At 46.4% G+C, this 16,835-nt stretch overlaps 1 protein-coding gene across 1 annotated transcript in view; it reads left to right on the forward strand.

Moving 5' to 3' along the window:
- LOC8033166 overlaps nt 1-12,728 on the forward strand; it is a 107,454-nt gene extending 94,726 nt beyond the window's left edge. The window contains exons 12-13 of the mRNA XM_029988065.3: nt 1,235-1,540; nt 12,621-12,728. Of these exons, the coding sequence (XP_029843925.2) occupies nt 1,235-1,540; nt 12,621-12,728 (414 nt within the window). The remainder of the gene's footprint in view (nt 1-1,234; nt 1,541-12,620) is intronic.
- The last annotated feature ends 4,107 nt before the right edge of the window (nt 12,729-16,835 follow it).

Consider the following 16,835-nt stretch of genomic DNA (forward strand, 5'->3'; position numbering starts at 1 on the left):
GCTTCTAAGTGCCTATACAAAACCGGATGCATTATTATCAAACTCCACAGCCTTTTCTTTCTCATTCCGATAGAAGCAAGCTTCAAGAACTCGCGCGTTCTAGAAACGTGTTATGAAATGAGCACACAGCAGCATTTAGGATTTACGAGATTGTAAAAAAATAAAATCCCGTGACGCGATTTTTTTATTTTTTTTTTTTGCACAGCCTTTCAATTTTCTTTCTACCGTGCAAGCCGCGACCAGCGCAATACTGGTTCCTATGGCAAGATTCATGGATGCAGCGTTTGTCAAGATTCGTGGATGCAGCGTTTATATTCCTAAGACTGAGTGGAGAAGAAAAATATGTAAGCGAGGTGTGTGTCAGTTGACGGCACTTAAAAAACAAATGGCATTGATAGCACATTCATTGTCAACAGCGCGTGGCCGAACCGTTTTGACATGAGCCGGTAACCGCTATTTTTTTTTTCCGGTTCAGTTCCGGTTCGGGTTCATCGCGATAACAATATAACGGTTCGGGTTCGGGTTCAGTTCCGGAAAAAATGCCGGTTCGGTTACGGTTTTCGGTTCGGTTCGGTTCCGGTTCGACACCCTGATATATATATATATATATATATATATATATATATATATATATATAAAACTGAGAAGAAAAAAACCCTTAGTGAAAAACAGCAACAACGGACGATTTAATCTTCGACGTTTCGGCCGGAGTCCGGCCTTCGTCAGGAAGAACTTTTACAGATGAACGCGGGTGGTATTTATACAATGCTACGGTCGACCGTAGCATTGTATAAATACCACCCGCGTTCATCTGTAAAAGTTCTTCCTGACGAAGGCCGGACTCCGGCCGAAACGTCGAAGTTTAAATCGTCCGTTGTTGCTGTTTTTCACTAAGGGTTTTTTCTTCTCAGTTTTATACCCACGCCGTCGGCCTCCCGCCACCATGCCCGTTATATATATATATATATATATATATATATATATATATATATATATATATATATATATATATATATATATATATATATATATATATATATATATATATATATATATATATATATACATTTATGTTTAGTAGACTGGTGGTATGTAATAAATGTCTGGCGAGACTCTAAAAATTTACAACTGAGCGTCCCGTACCTTCGAGGATACGGCGGTTTCTTGGTGTGTCCGGAAGATGGATATACACCGTTGATACACGGGTGGTTCTAAGTACAGTCTCTCAACGCAGGTCTTCGTGAGTGATAACGAGGTGCAAGGAAAAGGCTTCTCTGCAACCTACACACAACTGGAAATGGCCCTTGTGGCGAGACGAGGCAGTGAGCAAGGCATCTACTCCCATGCCGAGTACGCAAACCAGCTTTATGAAAACAACATTGATCGCCATTGGGTCATAAAAGCGCCAGATGGACACGTACGCTTAAGGTTCGTTCGTTTTGACATTGAGGCCCACGATTCCTGCGGGTTCGACTACGTCAAGGTCTTCGATGGAGGTGACGAGTCAGCTCGACTTCTGAAAATATTCTGCGGAGACCAGGTAAGTTTATCTTACTTAGATGGTAGGGTCTACGGAAAGCGCTTTAAGAGATCATGAAGTATTCGGGTACAAACAACTGTGACTAGTAATATCATCGAATTTACATTGGAACCAACATGTAGACTTTATTGAAAGTAAAGCAATGAAGAGATTGTGTATCATGAAAAGGCGACTGGAAGACTTCTTGAGTCATGCAAATCTAATTGCATATAAGACACTAGTAAGATATTGAAATGAGTTTGCCGATGTTGTTTCGGACCCACACACAAGCTATAATATTAACAGGTTAGAAAGGATTAAGAGAGCGTCATGGGAATTTATTTCGAACGGATGTGGCAGTATGTTAAGCTTGGACGTCAGTAGAGCAACAAGGTCACCGTTGTTGGTGTTAGTCTGGTGGCAGCTGAGAAAACCCGTTTGCTCTACTGACGTCTAACTCCTGGTGAGCTCAGCTGGTAGAGCGCTCCACTGGAAATGAAGAGGACCTGGGTTCGATACCCAGACCATGCGGATTTTTTCGGTCGCGCACCAGTCACGTAAAGCTGTGTTTGGAAATTTGTGTTTGTCCTTTGTCTCCTTTGTACCCCTTCTCCAGGGATTACTATTGCCATTCCTGTCCAGCTCAGTTGCACCTTTGCATTCATTGCATCTTAATCATAACCTTAAAAATTGCAAGCCGTTCCCCGTTCTTGGTTTTAGTCTGGCGGCAGCTGATAACACCCGTTTGCTCTACTGGCGTCTAACTCCTGGTTAGCTCATTTCGTAAAGCGCTCCACTGGAAATGGAGAGGTCCCGGGTTCGATACCCGGACCAGGCAGATTTTTTTGCGTCGCACACCAGTTACCTATAGCTCTATTTGAAGATTTGTGTTTGTGTTTCTCCTTTGTCCCATTTGTTCCCCTTTTCTATTAACTATTATTGTCACGAAGGTTGTAGCGGCCAGCATCGGTACGCTGCTGGTCTTGATTCCGGAGTCGGACGAGCTGGCGCACTTCTTAGGCCCGCTGAGCAACCACCGTGGCGTCATCGCTCCAATCGTCTGTTGGCACGTGGGGCAGCATAGCGTCCAGCATGGTCGTTACTTTCCGATCATGTACCAACTGGAAAGGTGTAACTACTCTGGTCTATTGAACTGGCGTGTTATAGGCAAACGTGACGTAGGGTACGACGTTGTAACACGTCTTCTGCTCCACGTCGACGTACATGGCGACCATGTAGGCGATGACGACGACTGCTGGTGTGACTGAGCCGGAGGGTCTCTTGAGTTAGCTGTGCTAAAAACGACAACCTTCGGCCTGTAATCAGTACATTGAGGGCACTGTGCCTGGGGATGATGGTTTGGACGAAGAATTTGGCGACTCATAATGCCGCGCCCGATGGAAGGGCTAATTTATCTGGGCATACCTTGTGATGTTATCAATCGGTTGCGACGACAATCCATTGGTTTCCATGCGTCAATCTGGGAACGGTCCAAGCAAGTCCAGTGCAATCTGCTGGAACAGTGTAGTCGTGGGAGTGATTGGCTGCAGAAGTCTTGCCGGCATCGTCGGTGGTTTCTGGCGTCTCTAGCATTCGCGGCACAATTGGACATAGAGCGGGACTCTCTTCGGGTGCTTGGGCCAGTAGCATTTTTTCGAATCCGTGCAAGTGCTCTGCTGTAGCCCAGGTACCCCGCCATCGGATCATCATGGCAAGCTTGGAACACTTCCGCTCAAAGACTGGCCGGGATAACCAACAGCCACGTCGAGTTGGTGCCACCGAAGTTGTCTTTTTTTCTTTCTTTTTGTACTGCCCATTTTCTTTAACATGAAGCTTGTCAGGGCTCGTGCGAATGCACGTGGAACTGCACTCCCTTGTCCATTTAGCTGCTCGATGAGTGCTCGCAGTTTAGGAAAGTCTCATTGAAGTGCAGCATGTTGTTCACCGTCCCCGCGCCGACAAAAACGTCGTCGTCATCACGGTCGTCGGTGCGCTCATACACCCACTTGACGGTGCCCTCGAGAAACTATCGGTGTTGCTGTGTTTGCAGCCGGATTGGTAGACCACACTCACGTCAAAATATTGAACTGAAAGACTCCACCGCGCGAGACTTCCTGAGAGATCCTTCAGGTTTGCGAGCCAACAAAGCTAGTGGTGGTCTGTGGCCACTCGAAACGGGCTTCCGTACAGGTACGGGCAGAACTTGCCTATCGCTCAGACGACGGCAAGGCGTTCCTTCTCGGTCGTTGAGTAATTTCTCTCTGCCTTCGAGGGCAATTGCTCAGAAAGAGCAATTACCCTTTCTATACCGTCCTGCAGTTGGACCAGTACTGCGTCAAGTCCTGTATCACTCGCGTCCGTGTGAATTCCCGTGGGTTAAAATTGACCGAAGTGGCCGAGAATCAAAGGCGTCTGGAGTCTTCGTTTGGGCTCGTCGAAGGCCCGCTGTCGCTGTTCTGTCCACACGAAGTTTACGGCACACTTTGTAAGGTGTGTGTGAGGGGGTGGGGAGTTCGGCGAAGTCCCAAACGAAGCGTATATAGTAGGCGCAAAGCACAAAAACATTTTGGGAATGTCTTTGTGCTTTGCGAACGTCTTTGCTGGGTCAGGCCGTAGACCTTCGCTACTCACGATATGGCATAGAAACTTCAATTTAGCATAGGCGAGCCAGCACTTCGTCGGCTTGAGTGCCAGTCCGGCGGTCTTGATGGTTTGAAGCACGATCCAAAGCCGTATCTAGTGTTTGTCGGAGTCGGTTGAAAATACCACAACGTTTTCAAGGAAGACCAGACAGCTTTGCTATACAAGGCCAGCCAGCACGGTGTCCATTACGCGCTGAAATGTTGGCGGTGCTGTGCATAGTCCGATCGACATTGCTTTGAATTCCTACAGTTCGTCAGGCGTAACAAACGCCGTCTTCTGAGGATCTCGTTCTCGTTTCTACACTCTTAGAAAAAAGGGTATCGATAGTCCTTCCTAAGGAAAGGAACGGACTTGTAACCTATGTTTCTTTAGAAAGGAAGACACTTTCGTCCCTGAAGCAGGGGAGCAAATAGTTCCTCCGTCGCCTACATCTCATTATGGCGGCCCTGAATCGAGCAAATCGAGCTCAATAAAGCTTAACGAGGACGCAACGTCTCTTGCACAAGACGAGAGGAGCAACAAATAAAAGCGCAACACGAGCTTTCCGGAAACTGTATTTATTTCCGAAGCCAGATTCCCCCCGCATGTACAAAAACTTGCGTTTTGTAAGCAATTACTCGGTCTTCTCGTCGTCAGCACTGCGATGTTGAACGGAGACAACCGTTACCCAGTTATTTCGCGCACCTTACGTCTTACCTTTTGCTGTTCCTCGAGCTACGATTCCGTATTCAACCGCACATCACGGAGGAATGGCAAGCCAATCCGCGAAACCAAAAGCAGCTCTCAAAAGAACAAACTCGAAGCAGCTGTTTATCGCGTAGCATGAAAGAAGGTCAAATCGCTTGCCACCAGATGGCAGGGTCAAGCAGAGTAATTGCAAGTTGCTGGGCTAGGTGGCGCTAGCTCCCGCCCAATTCATGTTCTACAAAAATATTATTATTTCCTCACGCTATCATTGCGCTTCGAAAACCTTTATTGCCTTTATTATACACACATGTAGACATATTACGTATACTACAAATATCAGGTGAACATGTATTGAGCGCATACAGATACATGGCACATACAAACATCAATACAATCATTTCGTCGTTTACCCTGAGACTGGGGGGTTTTTTTTGAAGAGCAGAAGAAACAGAAAAAACAGACAGGTCTCTGTTTCTGTTTCTTCTTCTGCTCTTCAAAAAAAAAAACCCCAGTCTCAGGGTAAACGACGAAATGGTTGACTTCCACCAGCTAGCCTGTACTTTGACTCTTTTCTCGTTAATCAATACAATGGCACACGAAGCCCATCACTACACCCGAGCTCTGCGTTTCCGTCTTTTATACTGGTCGTTTTGAACGCACAGAATTTCTCAGTGATTGCATTAGAAATAAAAATTATTCCCAACATGTTGATTTCTCTCCAGCAATGTCATATCTCTGAGAGTATTTTGAATGGCTCAGGGGATGAATCTCTTAATAAAAACGAAACGCTCGCTCATGCCGTAATTATTTGAAAGCCAATAAATCAAGCCGCTCCAATGTGGCTCCAAGCCATGAGTTTGTTTCCCCTTGCGGCACGTCGTAGCCAGTATCCTACTGTAGTGTTTGTTCTTCTTTCTGTGCTGTTCGCGCACGACTGCAATTGCCGTCTTGAATTAATCTCTGTAGAGCGGATATTCACTCAGCTGGAAGTGATGCTTCACTGGCAAAAAAATCGCGTTTCGTCGTCGTAGCCAGTATCTTCTTTCGCCGTGATCGCTATCGCTATTCGCTATTCGCACGTGATCGAAACGCGATTTTTTTGCCAGTGAAGCATCACTTCCAGCTGAGTGAATATCCGCTCTACAGAGATTAATTCAAGACGGCAATTGCAGTCGTGCGCGAACAGCACAGAAAGAAGAACAAACACTACAGTAGGATACTGGCTACGACGTCAGTACCCGAATGCAGTCAGAGCCGCGACTTGCGGCAGGTGTTAGTTGTACAGAGCTACGCCTTGGCGAGCTCGAAAACTTCCAGCGCTCATCCCAGCCCGCCACTTGGAGGACGGTTTCTCCAGGAGCCGTAGTATATTTAAAAAAAAAGTAGAAGGTAAATTTTTTTTCTCGGTTTTACCTATTCTTTTTAATGCTAAAACTCCACACTGTAAATGTAGGTTCATTCCTGCATAATCTCGTACTGTTTAGTCCTTTCCCTAGAGCTCAATCGCTCTCGAGTAGGAGACAACCGCCAGTCACATTGGCCACTGTACGATACGAGCTTACCGTTCAGACCAGCGTTCCAACATTACTATTCGCACGTCGATCGATTGCACCTAATTTCTCAAGTGGTCTTAAACTCTTTAATGTAAAGCGGAATGTCAACCTGCCACATCCCACCCCCTCCGATCACGGCCCGACCAGCGGCATCAATGCCCGACAGTTTACGTGATCTCATCTTGTTGTTACACCACTGATACGCGAACACACGGTCACATCGGCGATAATTCCAGTCTTCTGTTCACAACGCACAACACTGCCGTCACGATGTTGCTGCTATGCTGCTGACACACAGAAATACAGAACCACATGGATTGCCGGTTGGCACTCGGCATCGGAAAACAGAACCGAACTCAACACGGAAGGCACCCAGGCGGCCGGCAGCAAAACCTGCCTGTCTATAGACGCAGTTCCTGCGATTTTCATAACGTCGAGAATGTCGACACAGGTCCGCGTGGTTCCGCTACTGTAGTTCCGCGTGGGTCATGCACATTGATCTCAATGGCAATTGCTGGATCGCGCTCCCCCGCTTGTTCGCTGCAGCGCGAGTGAAGCCACCGGACTTCACTCGCTTGGGATACGGTTAGCGGTTTTGCTAGCCTTTTGCTGCGGTTTTCCAGCGTGCTGTAGACACGTATTCTACTCATTCGTCGTCATTCGCCGAAGACGTTTTTTAAAACTCTGTGTATTGCTGAGACTTGCCGTTGTGAACACGTGGAAAATTTTACGAAAGCGCAGTGTCGCTGGAAAAAGGCACAATTCGTCGAAAGCAAGGGTCTGGCGGCCTGTTCAAAGCTTCCTTGGCACGCCGAAGTGCCGTGTCTCTGCGCCTTCGCGCGCTTGGATACCGACCAAGAATCGACGCCGTGTGAATGTGTTTAGCGAGTGCAATGTGCGTGAAGCTGAGTGTGCCTCTGGATCAGCGTCTTACTTTACTCTGACGTCTGTATACTTGCAGTCCTCGCGGTTTGGGAACGAGCTTAATCCAGCGTCCATTAGCGACGGAAGATAGGGGGAAAGTAAGTCTTTTTTTCGTCCCTAGACGATTTACACAATACCGTGCACAACAGCTCCTCATCACTGATCAGTGCTGGCTTGTTATCAACCTACTTAATTGCACTTGACGTTTGAGCGCGGCTCGCCTAATTGTAATTGGTCAACAGATTGCACACGGCCATATCGCCCGCGCTTCAAGGATTTTTATTCTCGCCGTCTTGTACTTTTGTTTTCGAAAACCCTCCTTGCTCCACAGCGTTGCCCTATTCGTGCTCCTACGTAATACATTAGAGTAGATTTGGAACATAGCCATGGTTAATAGTACATAAGAACACGTACAGATCTCCCACCTTTTTTTTTTGATAGCAACTCACCGGAACAGCTGGACGACCCAGAACTCCGTGGCCGATATATATATATATATATATATATATATATATATATATATGTTTATATATAAATGATCTAAAGGCATCTACGCGCGACACACGTTCAGAACTTTGGTGCGGCGTCAATTCTTGACCGGTATCCAAGCGTCCGAAGGCACAAAGATGCATCACTCGGCGTGCCAAGGAAGCTTTGATCACGCGGCGAGCCCGGCGACACTTTTTTTCGACGAGTTGTACTTTTTGATACGGTTTTACACACATTGTACTCGCAAAATACATCCACACGGCGTCGATTTTTGGTCGGTATCCAAGCGCGCGAAGGCACAAAGACACGGCACTTTGGCGTGCCAAGGAAGCTTTGAACACGCCGCCAGACCCTTGCTTTCGACGAGTTGTGCCTTTTTCCTGCGACACTACGCTTTCGTAAAATTTTCCACGTGTCCACAACGACAAGTCTCAACAATACACAGAGTCTTAAAAAACTTCCTCGGCGAATGACGACGAACGAGTAGAAAACGTGTTTACAGCACGCTGGAAAACCGCAGCAAAACGCTGGCAAAACCGCAAATCGTATTTCAGCGAGGCTGCGTCCGGTGGCTTCACTTGCGGGTGCGGGAAGCGCTATCCAGCAATTGTCATTGAGATCAGTGGTCATCAAGGACGTTTAAACAGACAGGACCCGGCATGACGTCAGCCTGAGTGAAGCCGGAAGAGGCGTTTAATCCCAGACTGCCTTGCGCACCCGTTCCGAGGCCGCGGGGTAGCGCACCGGCGGTTCGTCTGCTTTCTAATCTGTTCCGGCGTGTGCTTCACGAGGCTAGCTTTCGATGCGGTCGGCGTCCGCCGTGGGCGTCCACGATGCAAATGCTTTGCAGCGTGAGTGTTTATACTTAGTTCCACATTATGTGCGAGCGAAGTCAGAACTGGAAGCGGGAGCTCGTTGTTCTGTGCGCTCCTGGCTTGCATGCGCGCTCGTGCGATCTGCTGCTGCTGTTTATTAAAAAAAATGCGTTGCGCTCCGCCAAATCCTTCACGGTGCGTCGTCTAGAGCGTCTCAATTCTAGTCACTTACTTTCTGCTGGGCAACCAGGCGTTCGCTTATGATAATCTCATCCAATTCCGACCATAAAGTCTCCCGTTAAGCGCTGTTTCAAATAACAGTGGGTGCCGCCATTACTTTCGGTGCACATAGTCGCGTTGCCACGGAAATGTCATGGCAACGCGGTTGTTTGCCCCGAAATTAATGGCGGCGCCTACTCACTAGGCTTCCCATTGGTCAAGAAATGCTCGTTGCGGCTCGTAGCCACGCCTACTTCCGTTACACCTCGCTCCATGCATTGGGGACAGGGACGCCACCTCCTGCCCATTATAACCTCCTTGGTGGTCGTGCAATCCGGAGACGGCCATCTTAGCCAGTGTACGTAGCGCTGCTGGCACTGCTCCGGAACTTCGCTGTTCCTAGCGGCTTCGTTTGCTCGTTTGATAAAATTAGTGGTAAAAACGTCAATGCAACCGAAATGTTCTGCACGTTTGGACTAGAAGACGGAATTACAGGCGGCCTTCGCTGCCGCTGAAACTCAATCAACTCAACAACTTTTATTAAACAACGTGCGCGGCGAGCTCGAAAATCGAAACCGAAAGAATATGAGCCGGGAAGGCGAAAGCTTTCTGCCGTCTGCCTGGAGAAGGAAAAGAAAGTTTCGTTTTTCCCTTTTTCTCGTGTCCGCTTGGGGGCGCGTCAGTAGAAGGGAGAAAGACTCGCCGTTGCTACTTTTTTACACCATTTTTTTCTTAGAGTCTAGGGTGTCGTAAATTCGAGGAATCGGGTAGACATCTTTCTTCGTCGCGGCATTTAGTCCACGGTAGTCCACGCAGAACCTCAGTGTTTCGTCCTCTTTCTTTACGAAGAGAACTGTTGATGCCCATGGACTACTTGAAGTTTCGACAATTTCGTCATCGAGCATTTTTTATAGCTGTTTTTGAATGACTCACCTCTTTTTTAAAGAGGCCCGGTACGGCGACTGGTAAATAGGCAGTGCGTCGCCGTTAGTAACCATGCGATGCTTCGCTACCGTGGTTTGCCGCACCCTTGATGATGTCGCGAAGCACTTGCTGAATTCGCTGAAAAGTTCAACTAGCCGTCGCCGTTCTGAAGCGGGCAGCTAGGCGTTGACATCAAGCTGCGAATGCGGCGTGCTGTTGGACTGTGACGGCGAAGGTTGCTCGTAGATTGCGATAATGGCGGCTGACGCTTGAAGTTGCTCGAAGTAGTCCACGGCGGTACCCTTCGTTAGGTACTGCGACTCCCGTCGAATGATTGTCACGAGAACAGTTTCACGTCCTTCTCGGAAATCGGCAATGCCTCGTGCGACGCCGATTCCACTTCCCAAGAGCAGTTGAACGCTGCCTTCCAGGAGAGCTTCCTGTTTTTCTTAAATCGTCGTATAGACCCCCTTTCGAAATTCGCGCGCCGATTATTAGATGGTCGGTACCCCTGCACAATGGCGGAAAAACTGCATCAAGTAACGTGCAAGTCATTCCATAGGATAGTGACCGTCGGAGCGTCGACCAACACTACGAGCCGACGAGCCAATCAAACAGCGTCGAAAGTGCAACGTCACTGCGCTCATCACCTTTTTCTGTGGGTGTGCTTTTCCTGTGTGCGATGACTTTGATGTTTTAGTCCGTCTTTGTGAAGAGATCTTACAGCTGCCAACAGAGGGCAGTGTTTCGAAAGGGGTCTATAGGATGGTGAAAACTGCGACTACGTTTGACTCGGTGTTAACAGATTGAGATAAAAGGGTGAAAGCGGAGAGCGGGATAGAGCGGTCTGCGTCTTAGTGTGTGCAAGCGGACTTGTTTTCAACAAAAAGTAAAAAGAAAGAAGAAACATACATCCCTAGTATTTATAGTTTATCTAATTGGGTATGGTAGTTTTTCTGCTTGCGGTGGTTAGCCAGAAAACATATGCGTTCAGTGACTGCATTGAAGTCTCAGTAGTGGAAGGGGCGAAATGTGCTACTTGCCCTGACGACTGTGAGTCACTTTTATTTTCAAGACAGTGTAGCTCACACCAACCTTATATAGGGAGCGAGTTGCGTAGGTGAACAGATATTTAGGAGAAGATGTTCCTGATAGTGAGATATCAGGTATAGCTATTCGTGTATATCAAACTTTCGTGAGAGGTGTACAAATGTTCGTGCTCGGGAAGTGCGCACATTCGTCTATCTCCCTTCCCACGCATAGACATTCCGTTCCGTTCAACGTTGTGGTTTGTATGGTCTTTTTCTTCATGGTTTGAGCCTTGCTTATGTGTTCCTGTCTGATGTGAGAGTCATCTATTGAATGCATCCTTTTCGGAGCACGGTTGGACTAAAAGACAGTGTTGCTCACATCAGCCTTATATAGGGAGCGAGTTGCGTAGGTGATAAAGTATTTAAGAACATATGTTCGGTCATTGTAAGATATCAGGTATAGCTATTCGTGTATATCAAACTTTCGTGAAACGTGTACAAATGTTCGCGCTCGGGAAGGGCACACATTCGTCCATCTCCCTTCACACGCATAGACATTCCGTTTCCTCTAACGTTGTGGTTTGTATGACTTTTTTTCTTCGTGCTTTGAGCTTTGCTTATCTGTTCCTGCCTGATGTGAGTGAGTCATCTATTGAATGCATGTCTGTAGGAGCATGGTTGAATTAACGCGAACGTGCGCGTGTATGCTTTGTTTTTAAGTGAGCCTTCTTTATGTGGACTCCACGTATTTGTTCACTTGCGTCTCCTGTTTTGTTTTGATTTATTTTTATAGTCTTTGCTCTTTTCCTACTTTAGGCTTGAGGGCTTAAAACTACTTACGAGCGGTACATTTCACCTAACAAGGAGCGGTCACATCTGTCGTATTAAAGTTTCTGCATACTACTAGAACCTCTGACAGTGCACATTGTTTTTGTACATGAAGTATGTATATTTATGAATGGAGCCGTAGCTTGCCTGATTAGCATTCAATTTTACGCTAGACTGATGCTTTGATAGAAGCTGCGGTAAATATGCTGGTAAACGAAGTTCACTATATATATATATATATATATATATATATATATATATATATATATATATCAAGGACATCTTGTAATCGTACCCTGGTTCTGCCTGTGAAAGGTACAAATAAGGCAAATATAATTTTTAATTTTTCCTATTTATAACGGTAACTTTTGGGAAGTACTTTTGGGATTGTTCATAAATGAACAATTACAGGACGAGGTGTAGTTATGTACGATAGTTTGTTTACACATATTCCTACTAAGTATACTTTAAATAACCGGTCGAGGTCCAAGAACTGATATCAGAAAACAAAATTGCTTCACTTTTCCCTGGGCCCGGACTCTGCAGCACAAACAAAGTTGATCTAAACAAGCAATTCAAAACATGATTTAGTATTTTGTAGTTTGTACTTGTCAGCAACTAAAACAAAACAAAAAAATATAATATCCGCCACTCTTCCTAAGTGCACAGTATCGATCACTGGTCTACTGAGACCGGAGAGTTACGTCGATGGTGTCCCTACAAAACAGCATGCAATCTGAACTACATTATTAGGAAAGTCGTCAGGTGCTAACTCTAAGGGCACGTGGCATTTTTTTAAAAAGTGTCATAATCACACCTTTTTTTTCTATTGTATCTTTTCACCGCAGTTATTGACCGTAAGCCAACCAAGCACGAGATTAGACGCGTGGGGAGATTTCAGAGTGGTGTTAAAACAACACCAGATTTTTTCTCCATCGCCTTGTATAAAATTCTCGTCTTTGTTTCGTTCTCTTCTTACCCTCAACAGCTACCAAGCGAGATCACTTCATCATCGGACTCCTTGCTGCTCCGGTTTCACACGGATGACAGCGGCACCAAGAGCGGATTTGTGGCGCTTTATTCTGCCGTCGAATGACGAAGCCTCTTCACTCCCGAAGTACGAGGTTTGATTCCAGGCAACTTGAACGAAGCTGAAGTGATGTACTCGAAGTCATACCATGATTTTGCGTCAAAAATGTTAAATTTGTAGCCATTAAAAAGCATGATGTTTTATGATCGGTGAAAAAAAAGGTGCTCAATTGCTTTTTCTTCTGTAACCAATCGTTGTCTGTTGTCAGTCTATAAAAAATACGCAAATAGAAACGCCATATAGTCTACTCATGATTACTTATTAGGTTTCCACCTCATTGGGGTTCCCTGTGGCGATAGTTTCGCCCGAGATACATTCATCCCGGCAAAGTGGATGCCTTAGGTCTAAATAACAGTCACTTAAGATGTAACTGCGTATTTTTACGTTAAAGAATGAAAATGTTCAAACAAATTAGGTGATGTGGAAGTTTTTTTTCTTTCTCTCCCCAGAGTGTGTGTAATGAGGACAACGCTTGTAAAGCAGTGAAGGAATTGAAGATTTCATGTATATAATTAGTCAACAACCCCAGCACATCTCCCTTCCTCAGAAATTGCATATAGCGGTTTCGAGGTTCTCATGTGATTTAGTAAACACATTCGCGTCAAAGTGAACGTAAGTTACATATCACTGTTGAGAAAGCGCCTGCGCTCTACCGCTACACAGGAACGAAGCAATTTCTGCAAAACGTAATTGTTGCGAATTCGAATGCCTGGAACATATGCGTTTAGGGCACCTGAACTAGGCTTACAGCGATCGCGCTGATTAAAAGTTGATGTATAACTGAAAGGAATAAGTAATTTTGATCTCAGTATACAGCCCACAAGTAAGGTAAGCAGAAGGAGCCGGTGGAGCCATCTCAGAAAACGCTGCGTCGTCCATGTCACAAAAAAGCTTCGAAGCGGTTAACATTATCGTCTCTTCGAGAGCTTTCTCCATGATGAAATGAGAGCGTACTACGAAAGAGCGATGGATCTAGTACAGCATCTAAACCGAAAAGAGCCCAGTCAGCCTTCTCTAACTTCCACTCTGGAAGGCGGGTCGAAAACGAAGGAAGGGGTATGGGGCTTTCTAAAATTATGCGGAAACGATTACTGCCAAATGGATCATCTAAAACTTTCTATAAAAAGCACGGAAGTAAAACTGGTGACGATATGGAAAGGTCTATTGGTGTAAAGGTGTTATGAGCAGCACAAAAAAAGAGTTGGATCCTTTTTATTCAGAAGACGAAGCCCGGGTGATAAAGTCGTTCTATAACTCCTCCGCAAGATTCCTGACGATAACTTCCCCACAAAGGGTGGTGGGCGTTAAAATCACATAAAACTAAAAAAAGAAGGTTTAGGCAGCTTATCTATGAGACCTTGCAGCTAGCTCATGGAGCTGCTGGGGAACGTTGGGTGGGAGGTAAAGAAATACGAGGGTGATGAGACGGTCAAAGAGGATGAGAACTGCCACTGCCTCGAGTGGCGTTTGCAAAGGAAGCTGGACAACTCCGCTCTGCACTACTGCTGCGACACCACCGAAAGGGTTCGGAGAAAGGCGGTCCTTCCTAAAAACCTGGTGACGACGTAAAACCTGTCTGTGTTTGTCATTCAGATAAGTCCCCTGTAAACAGAATGCCACAGGACGAAGCTCAGTGAGAAAAAAAATTAACGTCATCTATATTACGAAGAAGGTCGCGACAGTCCCACTGCATGACACCTAGCTGTTTAATCATAGCAGTGCTAAAATAAAAAGAAACCTTAATTTATAAACTGCAAAAATCGGTCAGAAACAGGTTGCAAAGTTTTAAAATCAATTTTTATGCGCAGGGTATTTTTTTTTTTTTTTTGCGCAGTCATTATAGATAGTGGAAGCAGCAGGGGAGGACTCCGATCCTGAGAGGATAGCCTCGTCGTCGGACCTGAGCCCCTACTCTTCCATGGGCTCTTCCGGTGATACCGTCAGCTGACCCTTAGGAGTCAACTGCCTCGACGACTCACGGGGCTTCCTCGGGGCAGTGGTTCGGAATGGCTGGTCCCGGCCCCGAAGGAGCACAAAGCCAGGGGGGGGGGGGCATCCATTGCTTTGGGGCGAATGCTGGCGGGCCAGCCCCCTCCCTGGGCTTGGGACATGTCGCCGTTGGCACCGTTCCCGTGGGTTTGGGTGGGGACTCCGGTAAGACCCACAGATCATCCGGAGACGTCTGGGCTCCCGCCGATGCCATTACTGGCCGTGCAGGCCCCCTACGTAAGACCTTGGCATACCCATCTTTTGCCAAGAAAGAAAACAGTTTTTTCGCCTTATTGTGGGGAATATTTTCATTTGCCTTCAGAGTAACGATTTCCTTCTCTTGCTTCCGCAATGAGCAGGAGCGAAAGTATGCCGGGTGAGGACCGTCACAGTTGGCGCATTTCGGATCGTTCTCACAGGTGTCGACAGCATGTTCTCTGCAGGAGCATTGGGCGCAAATGTCGGCTCCCCGACAGCTCCGTGACCCATGGCCAAATTGTTGGCACTTGAAGCCCCTCTGAGGGCTCGGCACATAAGGCCGCACACGGCACTGTAGGCAGCCTGCCTTCATACCTTCTGGCAGTGTTGTCAAATCAAAAGTCAGAATAACGTGCTAGGTTTTCCGTTCAAAACTGTCTCGACGGATGGTGATGCGGCGCGCAGCTACAACCTCTCGACCAGAAAGGCCCTCAACGATCTCTGCCTCGAATGTTTCAAGCAAGTCATCCTCAGAGATTACTCCCTGTACGGTGCTTAGCTTGCGATGAGGTGTTATGATAACTTTGTAGTCTGCGACGGAGTAAAAAGCTAGGAGAGTTCACTTTGTTGTTTTGTATTAATTTCAACAAAATTGTCACCCGATGCCATCTTTTGGTATTAAAATTCATTTCAATAATACCTTCAAGTGCTTTTGATACGAGAAAAATCAATAGCTTTGCAAGTGGCTTTTCGTCTTTTGAGTGAAGTACTAGGAAATTTGGGAATTTTAAGAATTCAGTACGTTTAGCGGGATGGTCTTTTACTTCGGTGTGGACCCTTTTAAGGGCCCGATCAGTGATTTATTGCCTGGAACCCATAAAGATAGGAGAGAAATTCAGTGCCTGGGTGCCCACCGCGGAGCCCAAGAAGGGGGTAGGTAATGTGCCGTACGCTAATATAAATAGGGGGTGTATAGGAGTGCACCCTTTGTCCCCATATGTAACCCCCCAAAACTACATTTGGGCGTTCAGTTCACTGACGTCGAGCTAGCGAAACTAACTTTTATGAGCGGTTTGATAGCTGTTGAATATAACTTATCATATAACTGTTGAATATAAGCTTAGACAAAAAAACACTGAGGTTCTGCAGCAGGGCCAAAAAAACTTTGATTGTCCTATTGCAGCCTTTAACACGTACATTATCTATTTTAATAAGTTTTTTCAGTCGACTATCAAGACGCTCTTGAAAGTTGGTATCGTCGGTTCGACGTCTGTGGACTGAACATCGAATTGTTGTTTTGGGGAGTTATATGGGACAAAAAAAACCCTACACCCCCTATTTTATATGGGACCCCTATACACCTCCCATTTTTAGAGTGTAGGCTCGGCTCACACAATTACTCTACCAGTGCTGCCCGGGCGCTATACCCAAGCGTGGTTGCAGGGACAGGACCTGTTTCCACTCAAGGTTGGCCCTTGCCGCCTAAAAAGATGAAAAAAGAAAGGAAGAGAGTGTGGAACAAAAGAAAAAGAGGTGGAAGGAAAAGGGAAAGAAGGCAGAAAAGTGTAGAAGGGGCGACTGACTGAATCATCCTGATCGGGCCAAGCCAGGACACCCGTCTTCAAGAAGCAGGGGCCGAAGTGGTATATTGTTACGGGTGGTGACCATAAGAACAATAAATAAACAGGAAGAAATATATTGCTTCGCCCAAGGGTCCAAAAGTACCTTGGGCTCAGCTCGACGAACACGATCCTCTTTTCCCCGGACACGGGTTAAGCCACGCACAGCCAGGCGTGGTGGGAGTACCCACATGGCTCGGGGTTCGTAGTGACGCCACTCACCAAGCACCTACTAAAGCAGGTGCCCTCTGCGTTAAGCAAACATAAAATAGCCCTAATGTAAAAAAAAAATAATTGTTTCCTGCTG

The sequence above is a fragment of the Ixodes scapularis genome, unplaced genomic scaffold (assembly GCF_016920785.2).
Source record: "Ixodes scapularis isolate PalLabHiFi unplaced genomic scaffold, ASM1692078v2 PGA_scaffold3__209_contigs__length_174095766, whole genome shotgun sequence".
NCBI lineage: Eukaryota > Metazoa > Arthropoda > Arachnida > Ixodida > Ixodidae > Ixodes > Ixodes scapularis.